General features: G+C 42.6%; 2 protein-coding genes across 2 annotated transcripts; one reads left to right on the forward strand and one right to left on the reverse strand.

The window, feature by feature from the left end:
• Positions 1-2,718: 2,718 nt before the first annotated feature.
• On the reverse strand, positions 2,719-5,906 carry izumo1 (izumo sperm-oocyte fusion 1). The gene is made up of 8 exons (XM_071918558.1): positions 5,705-5,906; positions 5,285-5,359; positions 4,860-4,943; positions 4,710-4,730; positions 4,450-4,539; positions 3,977-4,104; positions 3,620-3,770; positions 2,719-2,891 (listed from the first exon to the last, which is right to left on the reverse strand). Exons 1-8 carry the CDS (start codon positions 5,904-5,906, stop codon positions 2,719-2,721), a joined length of 924 nt encoding a protein of 307 aa, XP_071774659.1.
• A 1,803-nt stretch (positions 5,907-7,709) lies between these two features.
• Positions 7,710-18,033, forward strand: LOC139927148 (myogenesis-regulating glycosidase-like). Its single transcript, XM_071919177.2, has 6 exons — positions 7,710-7,727; positions 10,153-10,642; positions 11,851-12,382; positions 13,250-14,054; positions 14,170-14,279; positions 14,634-18,033. Exons 2-6 carry the CDS (start codon positions 10,365-10,367, stop codon positions 14,979-14,981), a joined length of 2,073 nt encoding a protein of 690 aa, XP_071775278.1. The 5' UTR covers positions 7,710-7,727; positions 10,153-10,364; the 3' UTR covers positions 14,982-18,033.
• Positions 18,034-18,103: the final 70 nt, after the last annotated feature.

Below are 18,103 nucleotides of genomic sequence, written 5' to 3' on the forward strand. Positions count from 1 at the left end.
GACCCAGCCCTGTGCCAATTATGGATTAAAAGGTTTTACCAGGGCTCACACACATTTCATTTTGTATACACAACACACACTGCCCTCTGTTCCACACAGGGGAAGTCGGTCAGTGTGGGACAGCTTTGATTACAAGGCAGACTCTGTGTTTAAAGTCATCTTCTTCTCCTTCTTCTTCTCTCTGTCACACTCTTTGCCTTTCCTCACAACCCACATTCAATTGACTTTCCCACTCTCTTCCTACGGACGTCTCCCACTCAAACCTCTGACTCCACTTCCCTCATGTTCCCACTTCCCTTCTTTCCCCCGTCCCCTCCCTCCCTCACCAGCACCAGTCCTTGAGCAGCAACTCCCACTTTGTCATGCTTTCTCCCTGCTGAGGCTGCATTTTCATACCACAGCGGTACACACACACACACACACACACACACATTCTTTGGCACTCAGTTCATCATGGCTGTCAGTAGAGCCGCTGAGCATGCATTTACTGTAGCCTCAACCCACTTTTAGGCCTGTAAACACATACACACACACACACACACACACACACACACACACCCACCCACTTTCAAATGATGGAATAGTGAGGTCCTTACACTGTTGGGAGTGGAAGGCTGTGACGTGAGTGTGTGTGTTTGTGTGAGCGTGTGTTGAAGAATGCAATTTATTTTTTTCAAAATTCGCCCCCATGTCGGCCCTAACAGGAAACAGCACCGCACACACATCCTGTCACCATCCATCCAGCGCTCAGCCGCCACACACCCACCCACTTATACCCCCGACCATGTCTTGTGATTACAAGCCTGGCCACACTCATTGTAATCCAAGGCCCGAGTTGACTCCCCCTGACTCAAACAGTTTCCCACTGAAAAATAAACTTTGTGGGAAATTACCCTGAAAAACCTGAACAAGATACCCTGAATAATTCACGCTGAGGTGAAATTGAAATAAGAAAATATCACTTCCTGGATGCGGTGACTCACTGCAAAGTCGATCACGGTTTCATTCTCATTTGAAAGGTTTCATTTCTTACGTATATGAGCAAGTCAGAGCGTCGTGGGTTTTTCTTGGCCAAAGATACGTGCTGCTGGCCTGACGCAGCTAGTCGCTGAGCAGTGGGTGTTGATTTGAAGACAAGTGTGAACAAACTATCGTATCAACGATCAACTATAAAAGCTCTGAGGTTTTAAGACACTAGGTAATCATTGTGTAGGAGGCGTTGTGGAGCATGACAGACCTTGTGTAAATAGAAGTTACTTCTCTCTGAATCAGAAGCAACTCATGACATGAAGTCATCACAACGTGCAGACAAGGTAGAGAGAAAGAAAAAAAGAAGCAAACAATGAAAGTAAGAAAGAAAGAAACAAAGCAAGAAAGAAAGAAAAGACAAAATTTATTATGATATGAGAGTATGTTGATTCTACAATGAAAACATTACTAGTAATACAAAAAGCTGCCCCTTCAGTCTCTCTGAATGAATATATAAAAAAATAAACATAAAAAAAAAAACACTCATGAAAACAGGTTTTGGTGGCTCTTCCCCCTCCACCGCTCCCCCACTCTCCCAGGAGATTATCTAGGATTAATTGGATGGCTGGGACTATTAATCTCTGAAAAACACTGTAATCCGAGAGATTTACCTCATCCCTCCGTCCCTCTCATCCACTCCCACGTGGCCGCCGCCATCCCTCCATTCAGGGGAAACGTGTCCTGGCTGGGGTCAGATCATTGATGTGTTCTGATGAGCTGGCACTTGATGTTATGGAGAGTTGAGCCATTTCAGGGGGATTTCAAGTGTGTGTGTGTGTGTGTGTGCGCACTCTGGCCTCATAACACTACAAACATTTTCAGTGTTTTGAATCAGACCTCTGTATTTGATTGACCCTGATTCAAACCGTGACTCCTTGAGTTTATTATTATTTTTTTTGAATAATGAGAGATAAACCACAATGTGCTTAATAAATAAATAAATAGACATTCCTGTGCTATTTTATGCTTCATCTTGCCAAATCTACATGTAGTCTAATTGTATTCTCACTTCCATAAGTGTAATTTTGTGTACACACACAAAGCCTTGTTTTATTTGCGCACTGAATGACGACAATGACTGATGTTCAACGTGATGTCAGTTAACCCATCCTGTTATTGAAATACTTATTTCCATCTTTGTCACACTGCGGACGCTGTGTGTTGTTCCTCCTCCCTCCCTCTCCTCAGCTCCTCCACATCTCTCTGTTGCTTCATCATCACTCTACAAGAAAGATAACAAATACAGTAATCCTAAATTTAAATCACAAATAATCATCTTGCAAAACATGCCCAGTATGAGCCCTCACTGTGTTTAAATCTAAGTTAAAATGCTCATTGATTTTTGTACTGAAATAACTGAGATCAGTTAGTGGAAAGAGTGATGGGATGCTTTCAGAGAAAACAGCTTAATGGTTTAATCAATTCATTTATAAATAGTGAACCTATTTATAAATCTATTTTACCTTCCTCCTCTCTCTGTCCCCCATGCGGTATGACATACTATACTTAGGCCTAATAAATCATAAATCTATTATTCAACAATTTGATTATGTGATCACTTCCTGTCTTGCATCATTGCATTTATCACGCTCTGCATCACCTCTCTCACCTCCACCCTTCCTGCCGAACTCTCTTCCTCTCGCCCTCTCTCACTCTTTCTCCCCCACCCCACCCACCTCTTTCTGTCTCTCACCCCAAGACAACTATGAGGCCTACGCTCGCTGCCAGGCTCAGAGCGGTAACCACGGCGATGATTGGCAGCAGCAGGTTGTCAGCGGGATGAAGAGGTGGGGAGTCGACTCCAGGAGGCAGGGAGGCCAGAGTGATGGGAGGCCGGTGAGTTTGGGAGGGCAAACCAGTGACTGGAAGGAGAGAAGAAGAGGGTGAGAGAGAGGAATGTGATGGTTCATTGGCAAATTAATACTTTTGTAGAGGGAAAAAAAACGATGTTCGAGCAACGCAATTGTCCACAGTCTCTTTGAAACCCTCGTGGTTTATCTAGCGCTCCAGGAGGAAGACTTCACACCATTTCGTTAGATCTACATCTACTAGAACAGGGGATCTCAAACGCTTTCATGTCACAAAACAGACGCATATTAGTTCCACAGACTCCCTTCGGATTTTGCCCCAGGGATCCTCATGTTTTAAGATTTTTATTGTTGTTGATTTAGTATTGAATTGAAGACTATAACTGTTGGGAGATAATAGTTGGGATAGTGAATCATATGATTGAGTCATTTTTATGCATTCTGTGATTGGGATATTTTCTAGTGAATTTCTGTGAAATTTAACTTTGAGAACCCTTGTACTAGAATATCAGGATTTGGAGCTCTGGCTTAGCTCACAGCAAATTTTCCAGTGTTAATAAGTGTTCAGTGACAATTATTTTGAGTTGACAGGTGTTGATTGGAGAGTTGTTTATCCACTCACAGAGCTGATATGGCTCTGAGGCGGCTGTTCAAAACTATCTAAAAGTGTTAAATTAACTCTGATGGTGTGGGCTGATACTAAACACTGACATAGTGTTGATTTTACACTCTCAGACGATTGCGTGATGTAGACATGCTGCTGTGGCCATGCCATGCTGTACCAGTGAGCAGGAAAGTGACTTGGGAGAAGACGGTTCCGTTGCGGTCCTGCAGCGAGCAGCGATACGTCCCTTGTTCATCCACGTGCAGCTGATTCAGGACCACAGATGAGTCCTCAGTCACCACCAAGACTCTGAAGTCACTGTCAGCCAGCTGCACACATGGATCAGGAAGTGACGGGAGTAAGTTAGTGGGCGCAAAAGCTCTTCATCAGTAAATAAACTGCACGCGTTCGCAATGATTCAGCCAAACAAGACAGAAAAGTAATGCTTGGTATTTGGGTCAGAGAGTATTCGACGTGTTTATACAGTAAGAGGCTCTATGAGTCTCTCTGAGAAGGAGCCAGTGATGGCAGTTACCTTTCTGGTTCCAGGCAGCCCAGCGGCCCAGGAGTAGTGATACTCCGGCCTTCCCAACACTAGACTGTGCCATGGAAGGAAACAGTCCAACACTGCCTGGCCTCCTTCCTCAGCCTGCACTGGGTATTCTGAGAGAGAGAGAGAGAGAGAGAGAGAGAGAGAGAGAGAGAGAGAGAGAGAGAGAGAGAGAGAGAGAGAGAGAGAGATGTTTCATTCATTTGCATCAGGATTACTGGAATAATCTTCTTCATTAGCCATGCACATGGGCAGACAGCAGCGGTGCCTCGTATGAGAACACACATTCACACACTCATGACAGGATGTGTAGAAGTACACTCACACCACATAGACACATCCCGCCCTCATCCACCCACCCACCCACCCACCCACCCACCCACCAACAACACACACCCACCCACCCACCAACAACACACACCCACCAACAACACACACCCACACACCCAAATACATACCACCACAGTCATGCTGGCGAGAGGGAGAACGGCAAGTGTGTAGCTTGTACCGGCAAGAGAAGCAGTCCATCACTCTCTGATACAGCAGCCCTGAGAACCACACCACACACACACACACACACACACACACACACACACACACACATAAAACATATACTGTATATCTATATGTTATATGCTGTTCTGATACTAGGAGGTAGTTCTACTTCTTCATGCATTTACACAAGTACAGAAGAAACGATCAGGCATAGCAAACTTACCACACTTGTTAGGGCATAGACCTAAAGGATAGAAGAATAAATTATGTGAAATGAGTGCACCATGCTCACAGCAATGTCTTAGAAAAACAGTGCATGATGATGTAGAGTTTGCTTCATAAATGACCCAGCACTGTTATTCATGCAAATTACCTCCGTGGATGAACGTGTCCAAGTGTTTCTCTAAGATCTTCCTGCCTTTCTCCATGATCTGAATGGCCTCAAATGTTACAGATCCTAAAAAAAAGAGGTATACACCCAGTTTTAGTTGTAGGATCATAGGAGACACAGAGTTCGTTGTGATTACTGTGTCATATGTTGAAATGTTAATATGTTGGGTGATTGTGCAGGGGGACAATTACAGTGTCCTTACTTCTTTATTAGATTTATTTATAGTGTTTTGTTATGATTATTGTGTTTGTTGCTGCTGTGACAATTTACCTCAAAAAAAGACATAGACACAAATGTACGCACACACACACACACACACACACACACACACACACACACAAACACTTTTTACACACACACACACACACACAAGTATAGATCATATGACTGGTTTTTCCCTCTCTCACCAGTGTGGTGTGTATTCTGGAAGCGGTCAAATTCACTCTGGTACTCAGTGCTGGCTCTGTACAGAGTGGTGGGATCTGTTGAATGGAAGACAGACAGTCATTGTGTAGTTACATTTATATTTAACATTTTATGCATTCAACTGAGATGAAATGAGATCAACAGTAGAGTAAGCTTCAATTCCTAGACCTAGATCACCAAAATTACAAGCAACCAGCAGCAAGAAGCAATATTCCTGTGACCAGAGATTGATTATGTTAGAGGGAAATGCCAGAAAAAGAAATAAAATAAGAGGGAGGGATATAGGAGGGAGATGGAAGGGATTTTTTTTTTTTACTTCTGCCCTCACGTAATAACATCATCCACATCATAGCCCACGGTCAGGCCATGTTTTTCCACGCTATACCAGGCCTTGTTCTCACCAATAACTCCGCTTCGTTCCCGGCTGGTCTCTCTGTAGGTAACATAGGCATGATCTCTTATCTTTTTCAGTTCGATCTGGTCCTGCACACTGGCAGCGGACAGGAGAAAGTCCTCATGCAGGAGCCTGATCCTGCGGTCACACTGCAGGCAGGCCTTCCCTGCAGGGACGCAGTGCAGCAGGGCCGCCAGCATCAGCAGCATGCGCCTCAACCCCCTCTGCACCGACAGCTTCATGGAGATCTGGAGGACTTAGGCTGGTTACTGTCATGTTTCAGTCTGTATATTCTGAAATATAGTTGCCTATATAGTGATTGGACAATACTACTACTACTACTACTACTACTACTGCTACTGTACTGTTACTGCTGCTGCTGCTACTACTACTACTACTACTAGTGCACTGCTGCTGCTACTACTACTGCTACAGTTATTACTGCTTCTCTACTACTACTACTACTACTGCTACTGTATTGCTGCTAGTACTACTACTGTTATTACTGTTTCTCTACTACTACTACTACTACTACTACTACTACTACTACTACTACTACCGCTGTTGCTACTACTACTACCACTACTGCTACAGGTATTAGGAGTTGGCTACTAATACTACTGTTATTACTGCTTCTCCATTACTACTACTACTACTAGGTCCACTATTACTACTACTACTACTACGCGTACTAGTACTACTACCACTACAAGGCCTACTTCTATTACTACTAGTACTAGTACTACTACCACTACAAGGCCTACTACTATTACTACTAGTACTAGTACTACTACCACTACAAGGCCTACTACTATTACTACTACTACTACTACGTGTACTAGTACTACTACCACTACAAGGCCTACTATTACTACCAGGCCTACTACTACTACTGCTGTTATTACTGCTTCTCTACTACTACTACTGTACTGCTACTGCTACTACTACTGCTACTATTACTAATACCACTGCTGCTGCTACTGGCTACCACTACTACAAAAATTACTACTATTAACGCTACTACTACTGCTGCTTCTACTATAGGCTAGTACTACTCCTAACCGAATAAAAACAGAGCCTAATGGGTTTGTAATCATGCAATGCTAAATCATATGTTATGTAGCTTATTACTGTCATCTAGTGGTAGAAAGTATGTCACTAACATACAACAGCCATTACATTATTAGGCTATTGTTAGGGATGACCTCACCTACCTCATGGCCTCATCGACAGAGGACTGTCGCTCTTGTCCCAAATAATTTGACGCACAATCCGGTCAGATTATGGTTTTACTGAGTTGTTTTTGGGTTACGCTCCATCATCTGCTGTCTGTTCACTGTTCACAGTCAGAGAGAGTTCTACTATTTCAAAATGCCGAATTTAGTTCACTTGTATTCATGCTATTTTGTATTGAAAACAAAAACAGGAAAATAGTATGAATTGGATTTCGATTTACGTGTTATTAAGCATGATATTCAATGGGAAACAGCCCCTTTTCCACTAAGGAATTTAAACGGAATTTAAGACTTAGCTATTTAAGATTTAGGACTTTGTTTTTTGGACCTTCAGTGGGGCTTACCTGGGGCTTATTTCAGGTGCTTAAGGATCACCTAGCTAAACACCTTGATCCAAAACATGGAAGAAAAATATGGCCTTGTTGCCATGGGCAACGTTAGCAAAGTGAGATAAAAAAAAAATCTAGATTTTTTTAAATTATTGAAACGGAATTAAATAACGTTAACTCATACTAACAGTGTGATAACACTGACTGGCACAACTGTTGAAATATGATTTTAACCATTCAGTCTATCGCTAGGTCTCGCCAGAGCCGCACTACGTTTCCCACAACGCCCTTCTGGGAAAAAGTTTGTGAGTGACAGAGAACCAGACAAACCCGCTTTCATCTGGTTCTCGAGGTGGGGGTGGGATCAAGGCGGTTTTGGTTGCACATGCGCAGTGGGTTACTGTGCACACAGCTAGTTCATAGTTACACCTTACACACTTTCCCCGACTGGGAGTCAAATGGGAAGGTGAGTAAACTCTGTTTTTATGATGAGAACAGAGAGACATTTGGTGCCCACTAATGAATACATTTTTACTAACTATCTGTCCTTGACATACACCTGAGGACATTAATGCTCGACCGTCTGCAAAGCAAATGCGTGAGAACTGGCACAACTGGTTACAGCCACTACTGTACCGATGCAGCGAGAACAGTCGTGTCGACGAGTCTTTCAGAGCTATCGATTAGGCACAGGCACACTCCGGAATGTTTCGTCAATACGAGTAATATGCCACCATGTCATTCTTATTGGAAAATATACAAAAATGCGCATCTGGAGGCGCTGTTAGAATTCACTGTGACCCTGTTTATTCTGTGATCAGTCAAGCGAAGTCAGACAACAGTGTTTTCCACTTCATTGTATTGAGATTTTCAACCGATGGGGACGAACAACATTCTGCAGTCACTATGAAGGAAAGGTGTGTGCGTTTACGAGGTTGCTGCTCGGTAAAAAACAACTTGTGTTTTATAGGCTACTGTATACCTGTAATGAGCAGAATATTTGCTGCTACCTAATGCTGGGGCAGCATACCTAAATATAGTCGGTAGCCTACCTAAATTAATAATGTGTTCTGTGTCACACTGTGGAGGCAGTTTACATGGACGAAAAATTAGTGACCGTTCTCTTCTGTAGCCTCCAGGGAGACGAGTCTTTAAAGATTTCTACTGAGAGTGATGCATTTTAATAACATTGAATCATCGATATGTTTTGGGCACAATTGTCCCTAACATTTTCATAATTATTACATTTTCATATTAATTCTTAAAAGCATCCTTAATATCTTCATAAAACAGGTGTTTATGTTTAACAAAACATGTATGTGCAGTGACAATTGTAAATATGATTTGTAACAGTTGGATTTGAAAGCAGTAGACCTGAAAATCTGGGGAGTCACATCCATTGACTCCCAATATCCTGTCCTAACATGTGACCACATGGTCTTGTTTCTGCTATGAAGGGATTAGAACCTGAAAATGCCTAATATTTGACACAATACACCAAGTTACAATAAAGTATAACTTCAGGATTGACAATAGATCAGTACCAAAAACTGTGGTGACCCCTGTGTCCGTCAGAGATGGAAGCTCAAAGGAAAGATGAGTGCAGCAGTGGTGTCAAAATGTCTTTGGATTGTAGCACCCATTATTGCATATACAAGTGAGAAATAGATTTTTTTTTTAACTTAAAATTGCTCCTTTCTGCCCATCACTCACATGCATGCCTCATTCAGACATAACAGCCTGTCTATGAGGGATCGGTGGTAGGAAAGTACAGTTCACAGCTCTGTATTATTACACGCATGAACCCATTTTCTTTACCGAATACGTACGTGAAAGAGTGTCTTCCCTCTCTCAAGACACTGTGTGGTCGAAAACCTTCATTAGAATAAAATCAGAGTGTCGGTCTGGAACATAATGACACCTGTGGGGAGGTTAAACACGGCTTTGCAGTGGATGATTGACCTCTACTGTATCAGGGAACTGCAGGCTTTCCTCACCCGAGCTGTCGCAGCACAGTTATTTGAGGGCTACTCCTCATAAATATTGTTTACTGATGTCCAAGGCGCCCTGTGCTGACAGATAAATGTAATTGAAACATGCTGACAGGGTGTCTGTAGGTTCACTTCTCTGTACCTACAGCATGAGGGTGTTTGTGATCACAGCCTGTGTTTATTGGTGTAGTTAGTTCTGTCTGGGGACGGAGCCTGGCTACCTGCCACGCACCTGATTAAAGCCTCTGTGCGCTCGCTGCTGGACGCTGCTGCTGCTGACCTGTGCTGCAGGACACAAGTACAAACAAGTACATACAGTATAGTTGGACTATTGACATGGGCTTTTTTCCTCAGCTGGGATTTTTATTTGATTAATTCTGAGTTTTATACACAGCTTGTTTTATGGAGAGATTACTGACTCATAATGGAATGTTCAGTACTCTAGGCTATTCTGATTAAAGACATGGCCAGTAAGTATGTCTGAGCTTTGTTTGTTTGATAAAAGTGACACCCAGTCTTACAAAATTATTCATAGATTATTGATAAAATGAAAACAAATTTTGGCACTTTCTAAAGGATAGTTGGTGACTGAAGGTGAATGATGAACTTTACAGTTTTTGAAGTTAAATTGAATGATATTAGCCATTTCTTTAATCTGGATAGCCTGCAGTGCTGATGGCTTCCCAGCTATATACATATAGTATATACTTTTGGGAGGCTGTTAGAGCATTACTAATTATACCTGTTTTGTTAAGCAAACAACCTGTAGCCTATGTTATATGGATGTTTAGGTGAGCAGCACAAGATATTTACCCTGGCTTATTGTTACTATCTTGAATTTTTAGACCTGTGGTTATACATGATATACCATAATCTGAATATTGATTTCTGCTCTCCCAGGTATACACAAATCAGCAGTCATTCAAAAATGGACACCTTGCTAATGATCTGCAGATAGACATCAACCATTTCTCCTCCGGTGTGAAGAAGACATATTGAAGACATATTCCACATTAATAGCAAGTTTATTATACCTGTCCACTCCCTTCACCCCTTTCCCGAACCCACTTCCCTGCACTCGCACCTGAACCTCGCTGCCTCAAGTCTTCAGTATGTATCAGATCGTTCCAGTAGCTCCTGGGGACCAGCTCACAGCTGGAGGGGCCGCTGGTTCTCCGCTGAAGAAGAAACTGGGTCGAGAAGGCCGCCCTCTGGTGATGGCGGGTATGTTAGGCTGTGTGTTGGTTCTGGCTGCTGTCGTGTCCTGGTGCTACTACTCAGCCTCCCTCCGTAAAGCCCAGCTGCTGAAGACTGAGCTGTTGGACCTCAACAAGGATGGCTTCATCATTCGCAACCAGGCCGGAGCTGTCATCTTCACCATGGCCTTTAGGTGGGTTCACTGTAGGGCTGATCGCTGAACCTATACAGAAATCTAATATATGGACATACACTATATAGTAATGCCATATGGTCATACATTTTAGAGTTTATTCAGTGGGTTTTGAAAAGGTTTCATAAACGCAAGGGTTGTAGAATTTTCTCAACCCATAGATGAAACTTGAAAATCACCAAAATTGGAGGTTTTCACCTGACAGCGACGATATGTAATAGGCTGTTTATGTCTGCCTATATCCACATATATGAACATATATTGTTAAATCTTTTAAGCATGCTAAGTGCATACAGTATATTTTCTGCACATATATTAATTATGTGTGTTGATGCGCTTATATGTGATATATGTCTATGCAATAGGAATCTGTAAAATTACACTGCACTTTGTACTCTGTGGTTTAATCTCTCTCATTTAACCATAATCTGCAGTAAAGCTGCAGGCATGAGCACTATATAGTGATAACACCTGAGAGGGTTTTCTTGAGTATAACAACACATATGTCTGAAAGGTTTTATCCAAAGTGCAGTGCAAAATAAAATACCAAAAAAATAAAAACTGAGAAAGCAAAAAAGATTGCTAACTTTCTGCTTATTTAACTCAAGAGTTGGAATAACAACCTATAACTCACGGCTAGTTTGCTTAAACATATATCACTTTTCTATCTATTGCTGTCTTTTATTGCTGTCTTTTGCCATAGACTGGTTTATATAGCCAATGAATCTGAATGTGGCTTAAACACAGCTGTTCCTCTTTGCTCTCCCTGTGCTGAGCCGTACCAAGGCTGCCTGTCTGCACTGTGTGGATGGATAATGGGAAGCTAGACACTAGACAGACACATGATTACCCCCTTAGGCAAGACTGATTCGGTCATGTGCTTTGGTAGCTCAGCTCTCATCGACAGAAATAGCCATAGTGCAATGTCCTGCTTTTACACAGAGAATTAGAATGGGGGATACTATTTCTTCTTCATTGTTTTTGTATTATTATTGTTGTTATTGCATTCGTCTTCCTCTTTTGTTATTGCATTAATCTTACTTTTATTAAGTTTCAGACATTTTGATGATCTTTTCAGCAATACTGTGTTTTGTCCTTGACATTCCTGTGGCAGAGCACAACCCACTGCTAATAATAATTGCTCAATTAGTGCTGTGCATAACCACTTCATTTGTATTCTCATCTCTTCTGTCTATGCACTCCCCTAGGTCTGGCACTCTGGATCTGGACTCGTGCTCAAAGGAGGGCAATATTCTGAGCTGCAGTCAGTCAGATTCTGGCAAGCTCAACTTCTTCATCCAGACGGTTCGGCCCAAGGACACGGTGATGTGTTACCGCGTTCGCTGGGAGGAACTGGAACATGAGCGCTCGGTGGAACATGCCATGGCCTATAACGACTCTCACTGGTACGGAGGAGCGGAGTCCGCAACACAGCATTGGCCCATCAGGATCCAGGGTGAGGACAAACCACGTGCTTTCATCACCAGTGACGTCTACTCCAATCGGAACGCTTTCGGGGGTATCCTGGAACGCTATTGGCTGTCGTCGAATGCGACTGCGATCAAGATTAACGACTCGGTTCCGTTTCATTTGGGCTGGTCGGAGCAGGACAGGAAGCTCAGGTTCCAGGCGCGGTACCAGGACTCTCCCTACAAACCACCAGAGGGACAGCAGGCCTTGCCTGAACTCAGCTATAGAGTGTGTGTGGGGTCTGATGTCACCTCCATTCACAAATACATGGTGAGTATAAACAGCATCCAGCATATCATCATCTTGTTTTGACTTTAAAACCAATATCACTAGCCCTATCTTATTACTTACATCATCACAACTAGTCACACTGTAATGTATTTTCTAATCTAATCTAGTTCAGAGCAAACATGTTTGGAGCAGTTTATTTGAACTGTGGAGCATTTATTACTTTAGTTAGGTTTGTTTGGGCAGGTGGGAACAAGGCCATTCGAAGTCAGGTGCGCCCTTAATAACTGCACCAAGACCTTAGAAAATGCAGACCTTAGTCCTCTTCCAGACGAACTGTGGTCCAGTTTGTTAGGAGTGAGAAGTAATCTGAACCAATTACAGGACACAACTACAAAATGTGCAGTTTAATGGGTATAAGGAGACGGATGTTGACATCTGATAGACAGCAGTTACTCATACTTGGAAAGCTTGGCATAACAAAATGAACGTTGGTACCTACAAACAAAGTCAAGCTGTAGTCTTGACTGATGCTCATATTAAAGCTATTTCTTCATGTGGTCTTAACTGGTATGAACACCAGAGAAGGTAAATTAAGGCAAAGACGCAGACAAATCCATCATGTTTAGCTAAAGTTACAGGGACTGGAGTCAGATTTGTTTTGATTCCACGCCACTGCCAAAATCTCTAACCTTGTGGGATGACAGGAAATAAATTAGACACTTTGCTTGCTAGCTTTAGTGCTTGTAATTGGGCAGTGTGAACCTAAGTGAACCAATACTAAAATGCAACAAAATAAACTTTTCCACTATGGCACCACAGACCAAAGAAAACAAATTGTAGGTGTGATCGGACCCTTAGTCACTCTGTCTTCCTATCTCTATGTCTTTGTATGTGTGTTTTGTCCAGGTGCGTCGGTATTTCCCGAAACCTATCATAGTCCCTGCCACTGAAGTGTTCAAACACCCGGTGTGGTCCACCTGGGCTCTCCACAAGACGGCCGTCACCCAGGAGAAGCTACTGCGCTACGCCTCTGACATCACCAAGCACGGCTTCAACTGCTCCCATCTGGAGCTTGACGACCGCTACACCGCCGACTACGGAGAGTTTGACTTCGACCCGCAGAAGTTCCCCAACGCCAGCGGTATGTTTGACAAACTCAGAGAGGACGGATTTCAAGTGTCACTCTGGACACATCCTTTTATCAACTACGATTCAATTAATTTTGGTGTTGGTGTGGAGAAAGGGTTGTTTGTGCGGGAGCCGGGCGGTGAGCTGCCTGCCCTCGTTCGATGGTGGAACGGCATCGGTGGAATCCTGGACTTCACCAACCCAGAAGCCCGTGAGTGGTATTCCTCACATCTGCGCATGCTCAAAACCCGCTACAACGTGGCCTCCTTCAAGTTTGACGCAGGAGAGACAAGCTACCTCCCTCGCCAGTTTAGTACTCTGGTCCCTCTTGCCGACCCCTCCACCTTCACCCGCCGCTACACAGAGATGGCCTTACCGTTCAATGAGCGTGCAGAGCTGAGGGTGGGCTACCAGAGTCAGGACATCTCCTGCTTCTTCAGGATCATCGACAGAGACTCGGTGTGGGGTTATGAGCTGGGCCTCAAGTCCATCATCCCCACTGTTCTGACTATTAGCATCCTGGGCTACCAGTTCGTCTTGCCTGATATGATCGGAGGCAACGCATACCCCAACCGCACTGCAGGTATGTAACACCACAACACAGGGCTATGGGGAGGTTACAGGTCGCTGTGTTAATGAGAATTATTGAGTTTTGATATGGTGTTATAGAGTGCTGTGTTGTATTTTTGGTGATTTAGATGGCAAGGATGGCCTGCCAGACAGAGAGCTGTACATCAGATGGTTGGAGCTGTCTGCTTTCATGCCTGCCATGCAGTTCTCCATACCACCCTGGGCCTATGATGATGAGGTGAGCAAAGCAAATGTGTTGTATAATTGGGAAGAAAAATATGGACACTGACAGGATCTGAATAAGAGTTGTACATGCATATGAATATTTGTTTTAGCTAATGTTTAGTTTTTTAGTAGCTGTCCTTGCAACTGGCTGGTACATTGACATGGCGGTTAAGTGCCATTGTATAGGTGGTGTTCAGCAGTTTTAGAGATTGTTGGTGCCAAAAAATCAAACGGCAACTCTCAGCATGAGGCAGCCTCCCTAATTAACCGCCCATCATCCCGCACTCTCTGTTATGAAGATAGTAATGCGCGGTCTTGGCCGCCCTGTGACGGTAATGTATGTGTATCTTTGTGCATTCATCCACAGGTAGTGAAGATAGCACAAAAGTTTACACAGCTCCACGAGACTCTGGTGGCCCCAAGGGTTCTCGAACTGGCAAGTGAGGTTCTAAATACAGGAGACCCGATCATACGGCCCCTCTGGTGGATCGCCAATGACGACGAGGCGGCCTACAAGATTGACTCCCAGTTCCTGATAGGGGATGACCTGATGGTGGCTCCGGTGTTGGAGCCAGGGAAGCAGGAGAGAGACATCTACCTGCCTGCAGGACGATGGAAGAGCAACAAGGGGGCACACTTTGATAAAGGCCCCATGTACCTCACCGACTACCCTGTGGACCTGAACGAGATAGCCTTCTTTACATGGGTACACTGAAGACGCACACAAGCGTAAAGACACATAAACACACATACACACACACACACACACACATATGCACACATAGATTCTAGTGAGCACACAAGCCGAGGGAGAGCAGGAGATGTTTGTTTTCCAAGGGGAGGTGAACACAGCAGCAGAGTGTGATCTTCGTAATGATTAACCCCGTGTCTCCTCTGACCCTGCTCTTGGCCCGGACTGCTTCCTGTAGATCGTAACGCTCCATCCACAGAATTAGAGTGAAACTAGTATTCACTTCTGATTCTCTGGTTCCATCTTTAAGCTGATCCTCATCCTCATGTGCCTTCCACAACCAATAATAAAACTGATCTGAGATTGTATCATGACCACAGTCTTCCACCCAATGGACATCTAGATTCCAGATTTTCTTGAAGGTCTGTGCCCCTCAGCTAGAACGGTGTGGGTTTTAGAGTCAATGTAAGATATTCTTCATGCTGTCTTTGAATTGTTTTTCAGGGAAGATGAAAGATGAAATAACTGTATACCATATTTTACCATGTGTGAGTAAGTATGTGCAAGATGAGGTGTCTTCATTCGTGATTTGACAGTGTTTGGGTACTGAACCGGCAATAAATATGCACTCAGAGTTGGACAGTTGCACTCCTACTCAAAGGACATGCCGAGGTCATGCCTAACCCACTGTCACCATGACAACTGCTGGATCATGGGAAAGTTTAAGTGTATTCCCAACTACTAAGCTTACATGTCTAAGCCAGCATGCTTTAATTTACATTGCACTGCACGGTTGACAACATTTAACTCATTAGTTGTCCAACTTGGCACTCAGTGCTTTCAGTTTCTATTAACTTATTTTTCCTTTTGATTTTTAGATAGCATTGACGTGTCTGTAGATTCCTGTGTTTCCCTATCTAGATCAGGCATAGGTGTCACGGTCAGCGGACAGCAAATGTTTTTATGTCAACATTCCTTGACCTGTGGTGCCGTTTTACCATTTCAGTGCCAAAATCTACTGCATTATGCTTTTTTCATCTGCACAGGTTCAATTCACAGCTCAGGGTAGATTTAAAAGAAAGCATTTGTTTATATGTTTTGTTCAAGTCGATTCTATTTATCCATAACAAGAACATAGGACTACTGTGCATTGCAAAAATAGTTAGTATGTTTGTGTTGCTGGTTTGTCTTGTAAAACACAAATTGTCCTCAAAGATGCCATACATTCATGTTCCGTCCATGTCTGCCTTGTTCCTTTCGTTGCCTTATCAGCTAAACTAAGGCATGCTAACCTTAGGACAGACAGCTAGTGGAGCGATAAGAAACTCACCTCTGCTCCCAGTCTGCTGCTTTATGAATTGCACCTGTTTGTTAAGCTGTGATACTGCTAAGCGTTTTGTTCCAAAATGCACGCCTGCTCTTACACAGTGATTGCTGGCATGAAAGTAAAGCACACTATCATTTTCAATATAAGCTGAATCATGTTAATACCTTGCTTACAAAATAATTATATTATATAGGGTAGAATCAACTCTGTTTCTGAGATATTAACTGATGAATTTCAGGAAGCAAAATTTTTACAAAATAAAAACAGTGTTTTGGAATAAAACCCTTCATATAGCCCTTCCTGGCAGAGGTGAGAAATGTAATGAACTAAGAAAAAAACATTGCAGCAACATTTCTCCCACTGTAAATTTCAAAAATAAATGTAAAAATAGTTTGAAGTGTTGCTGTAGTCATGAATGTGTGAAGTGTTGCTGTAGATATGAATGTGTGAAGTGTTGCTGTAGATATGAATTGCAAGGGAATGCTTTGAAGTGAGCAGGACTATTACATGTTTATATAGTTTGTATTAGTCTATTAACTACTTGTTAAACTGCAAGATTTTTTTTTCTGGAAGGTAAAGATAACTTAATATTGTAAAGGGATTTGATAAGGGATTATGTCAAAGCACTGATTTGAAAATGAATTAATCTATGCTACAAGGTGGGAGATTTTGGGTGAAATCCATGTAGGGAAATGTTTCTAAACTAATAATGATGAGCCATAGGCTAATTGCAGTGACAGTTTTCAAACTACTGTGAATGAATATTTCTGCATGATTAAGGTGGACTGCCAAAGAAAAAAACGTCTGGTTGTTGCAGTTTTATATATAGTTGCTGTCATGTGAAAACCTCACACCTCCAAAAGGTCAGCTTTAAGGAAGTGAGAAAAACAGCCTTATTTTTTACTTGACGACAATGCACTTTTGATATTATCCAGTGGGTTTTGAAAGGCTTTCGTAAGCCCAAGAGGTCAGAGAATTTTCATGAAAACATGAAAATCACCCAAAAAGTTGTGAGGTTTTCCACGACAACAGCGATATGCCGCAACTCACACTGATGATAGAATGAATGTGTCTCTGTTCCAGCTCATACAAATGAACCGCCAAATTTTACCAACTACCTAATTCTCCACTGTACCCTTCTTGCCTTGTAAGGTAGCTGTAGATTTTCTTCTTTTAACTTTTTCCCCTATAAAGACCGTTTTATTCTCGATGTGCCATACACCACATTGCCTGATTTCCTCCTGGTTATATTTCCACTTCCTTTAACATGTTAAGAGAGTGTAGCCCAATATTGTGTTAGACAGAACTTATGGAAATAATAATTTTGACAGGTCCAGGTGCATAAATAGTGGCCTTCTGGTTTGATTAATTCGTCCAGCCCCATCCCAAAATGTAATTCACACCAAATCTTTGCTCCGTTACTTTCTCTACGTCCGAAGTGGGAAGAGAGCATGTTGACCTTTGGATGCTTTGGATTGACCTTTGGATTGATTGATTCATGCAGGACATGAAAAAAATAATGGCATCAAACCAGGAAGCCTGATATCTTTATATGCCTGGTCCACCTTTGTTAATCCTCAGGTTCATCAACCAAACATAGCTGATTTGTTTATTTGCTCATGACTGGTCATATATAATTTTTGTGCTGTTTTGTCCTATTTCTAATTACGGCTTTGTAACCAAGCTATTATTTGCTGTAAGTAGTAATGTGAAATACAGAAACTGAGGAATAAAACAATTTAATTGTCATTCGTATTGTGTTTTTCATGAACAAGTATTGATCTGCTGTTGTTACTTCAATGTAATGTAAGCACATAAC

Source organism: Centroberyx gerrardi, chromosome 8 (genome assembly GCF_048128805.1).
Source record: "Centroberyx gerrardi isolate f3 chromosome 8, fCenGer3.hap1.cur.20231027, whole genome shotgun sequence".
Lineage (NCBI taxonomy): Eukaryota > Metazoa > Chordata > Actinopteri > Beryciformes > Berycidae > Centroberyx > Centroberyx gerrardi.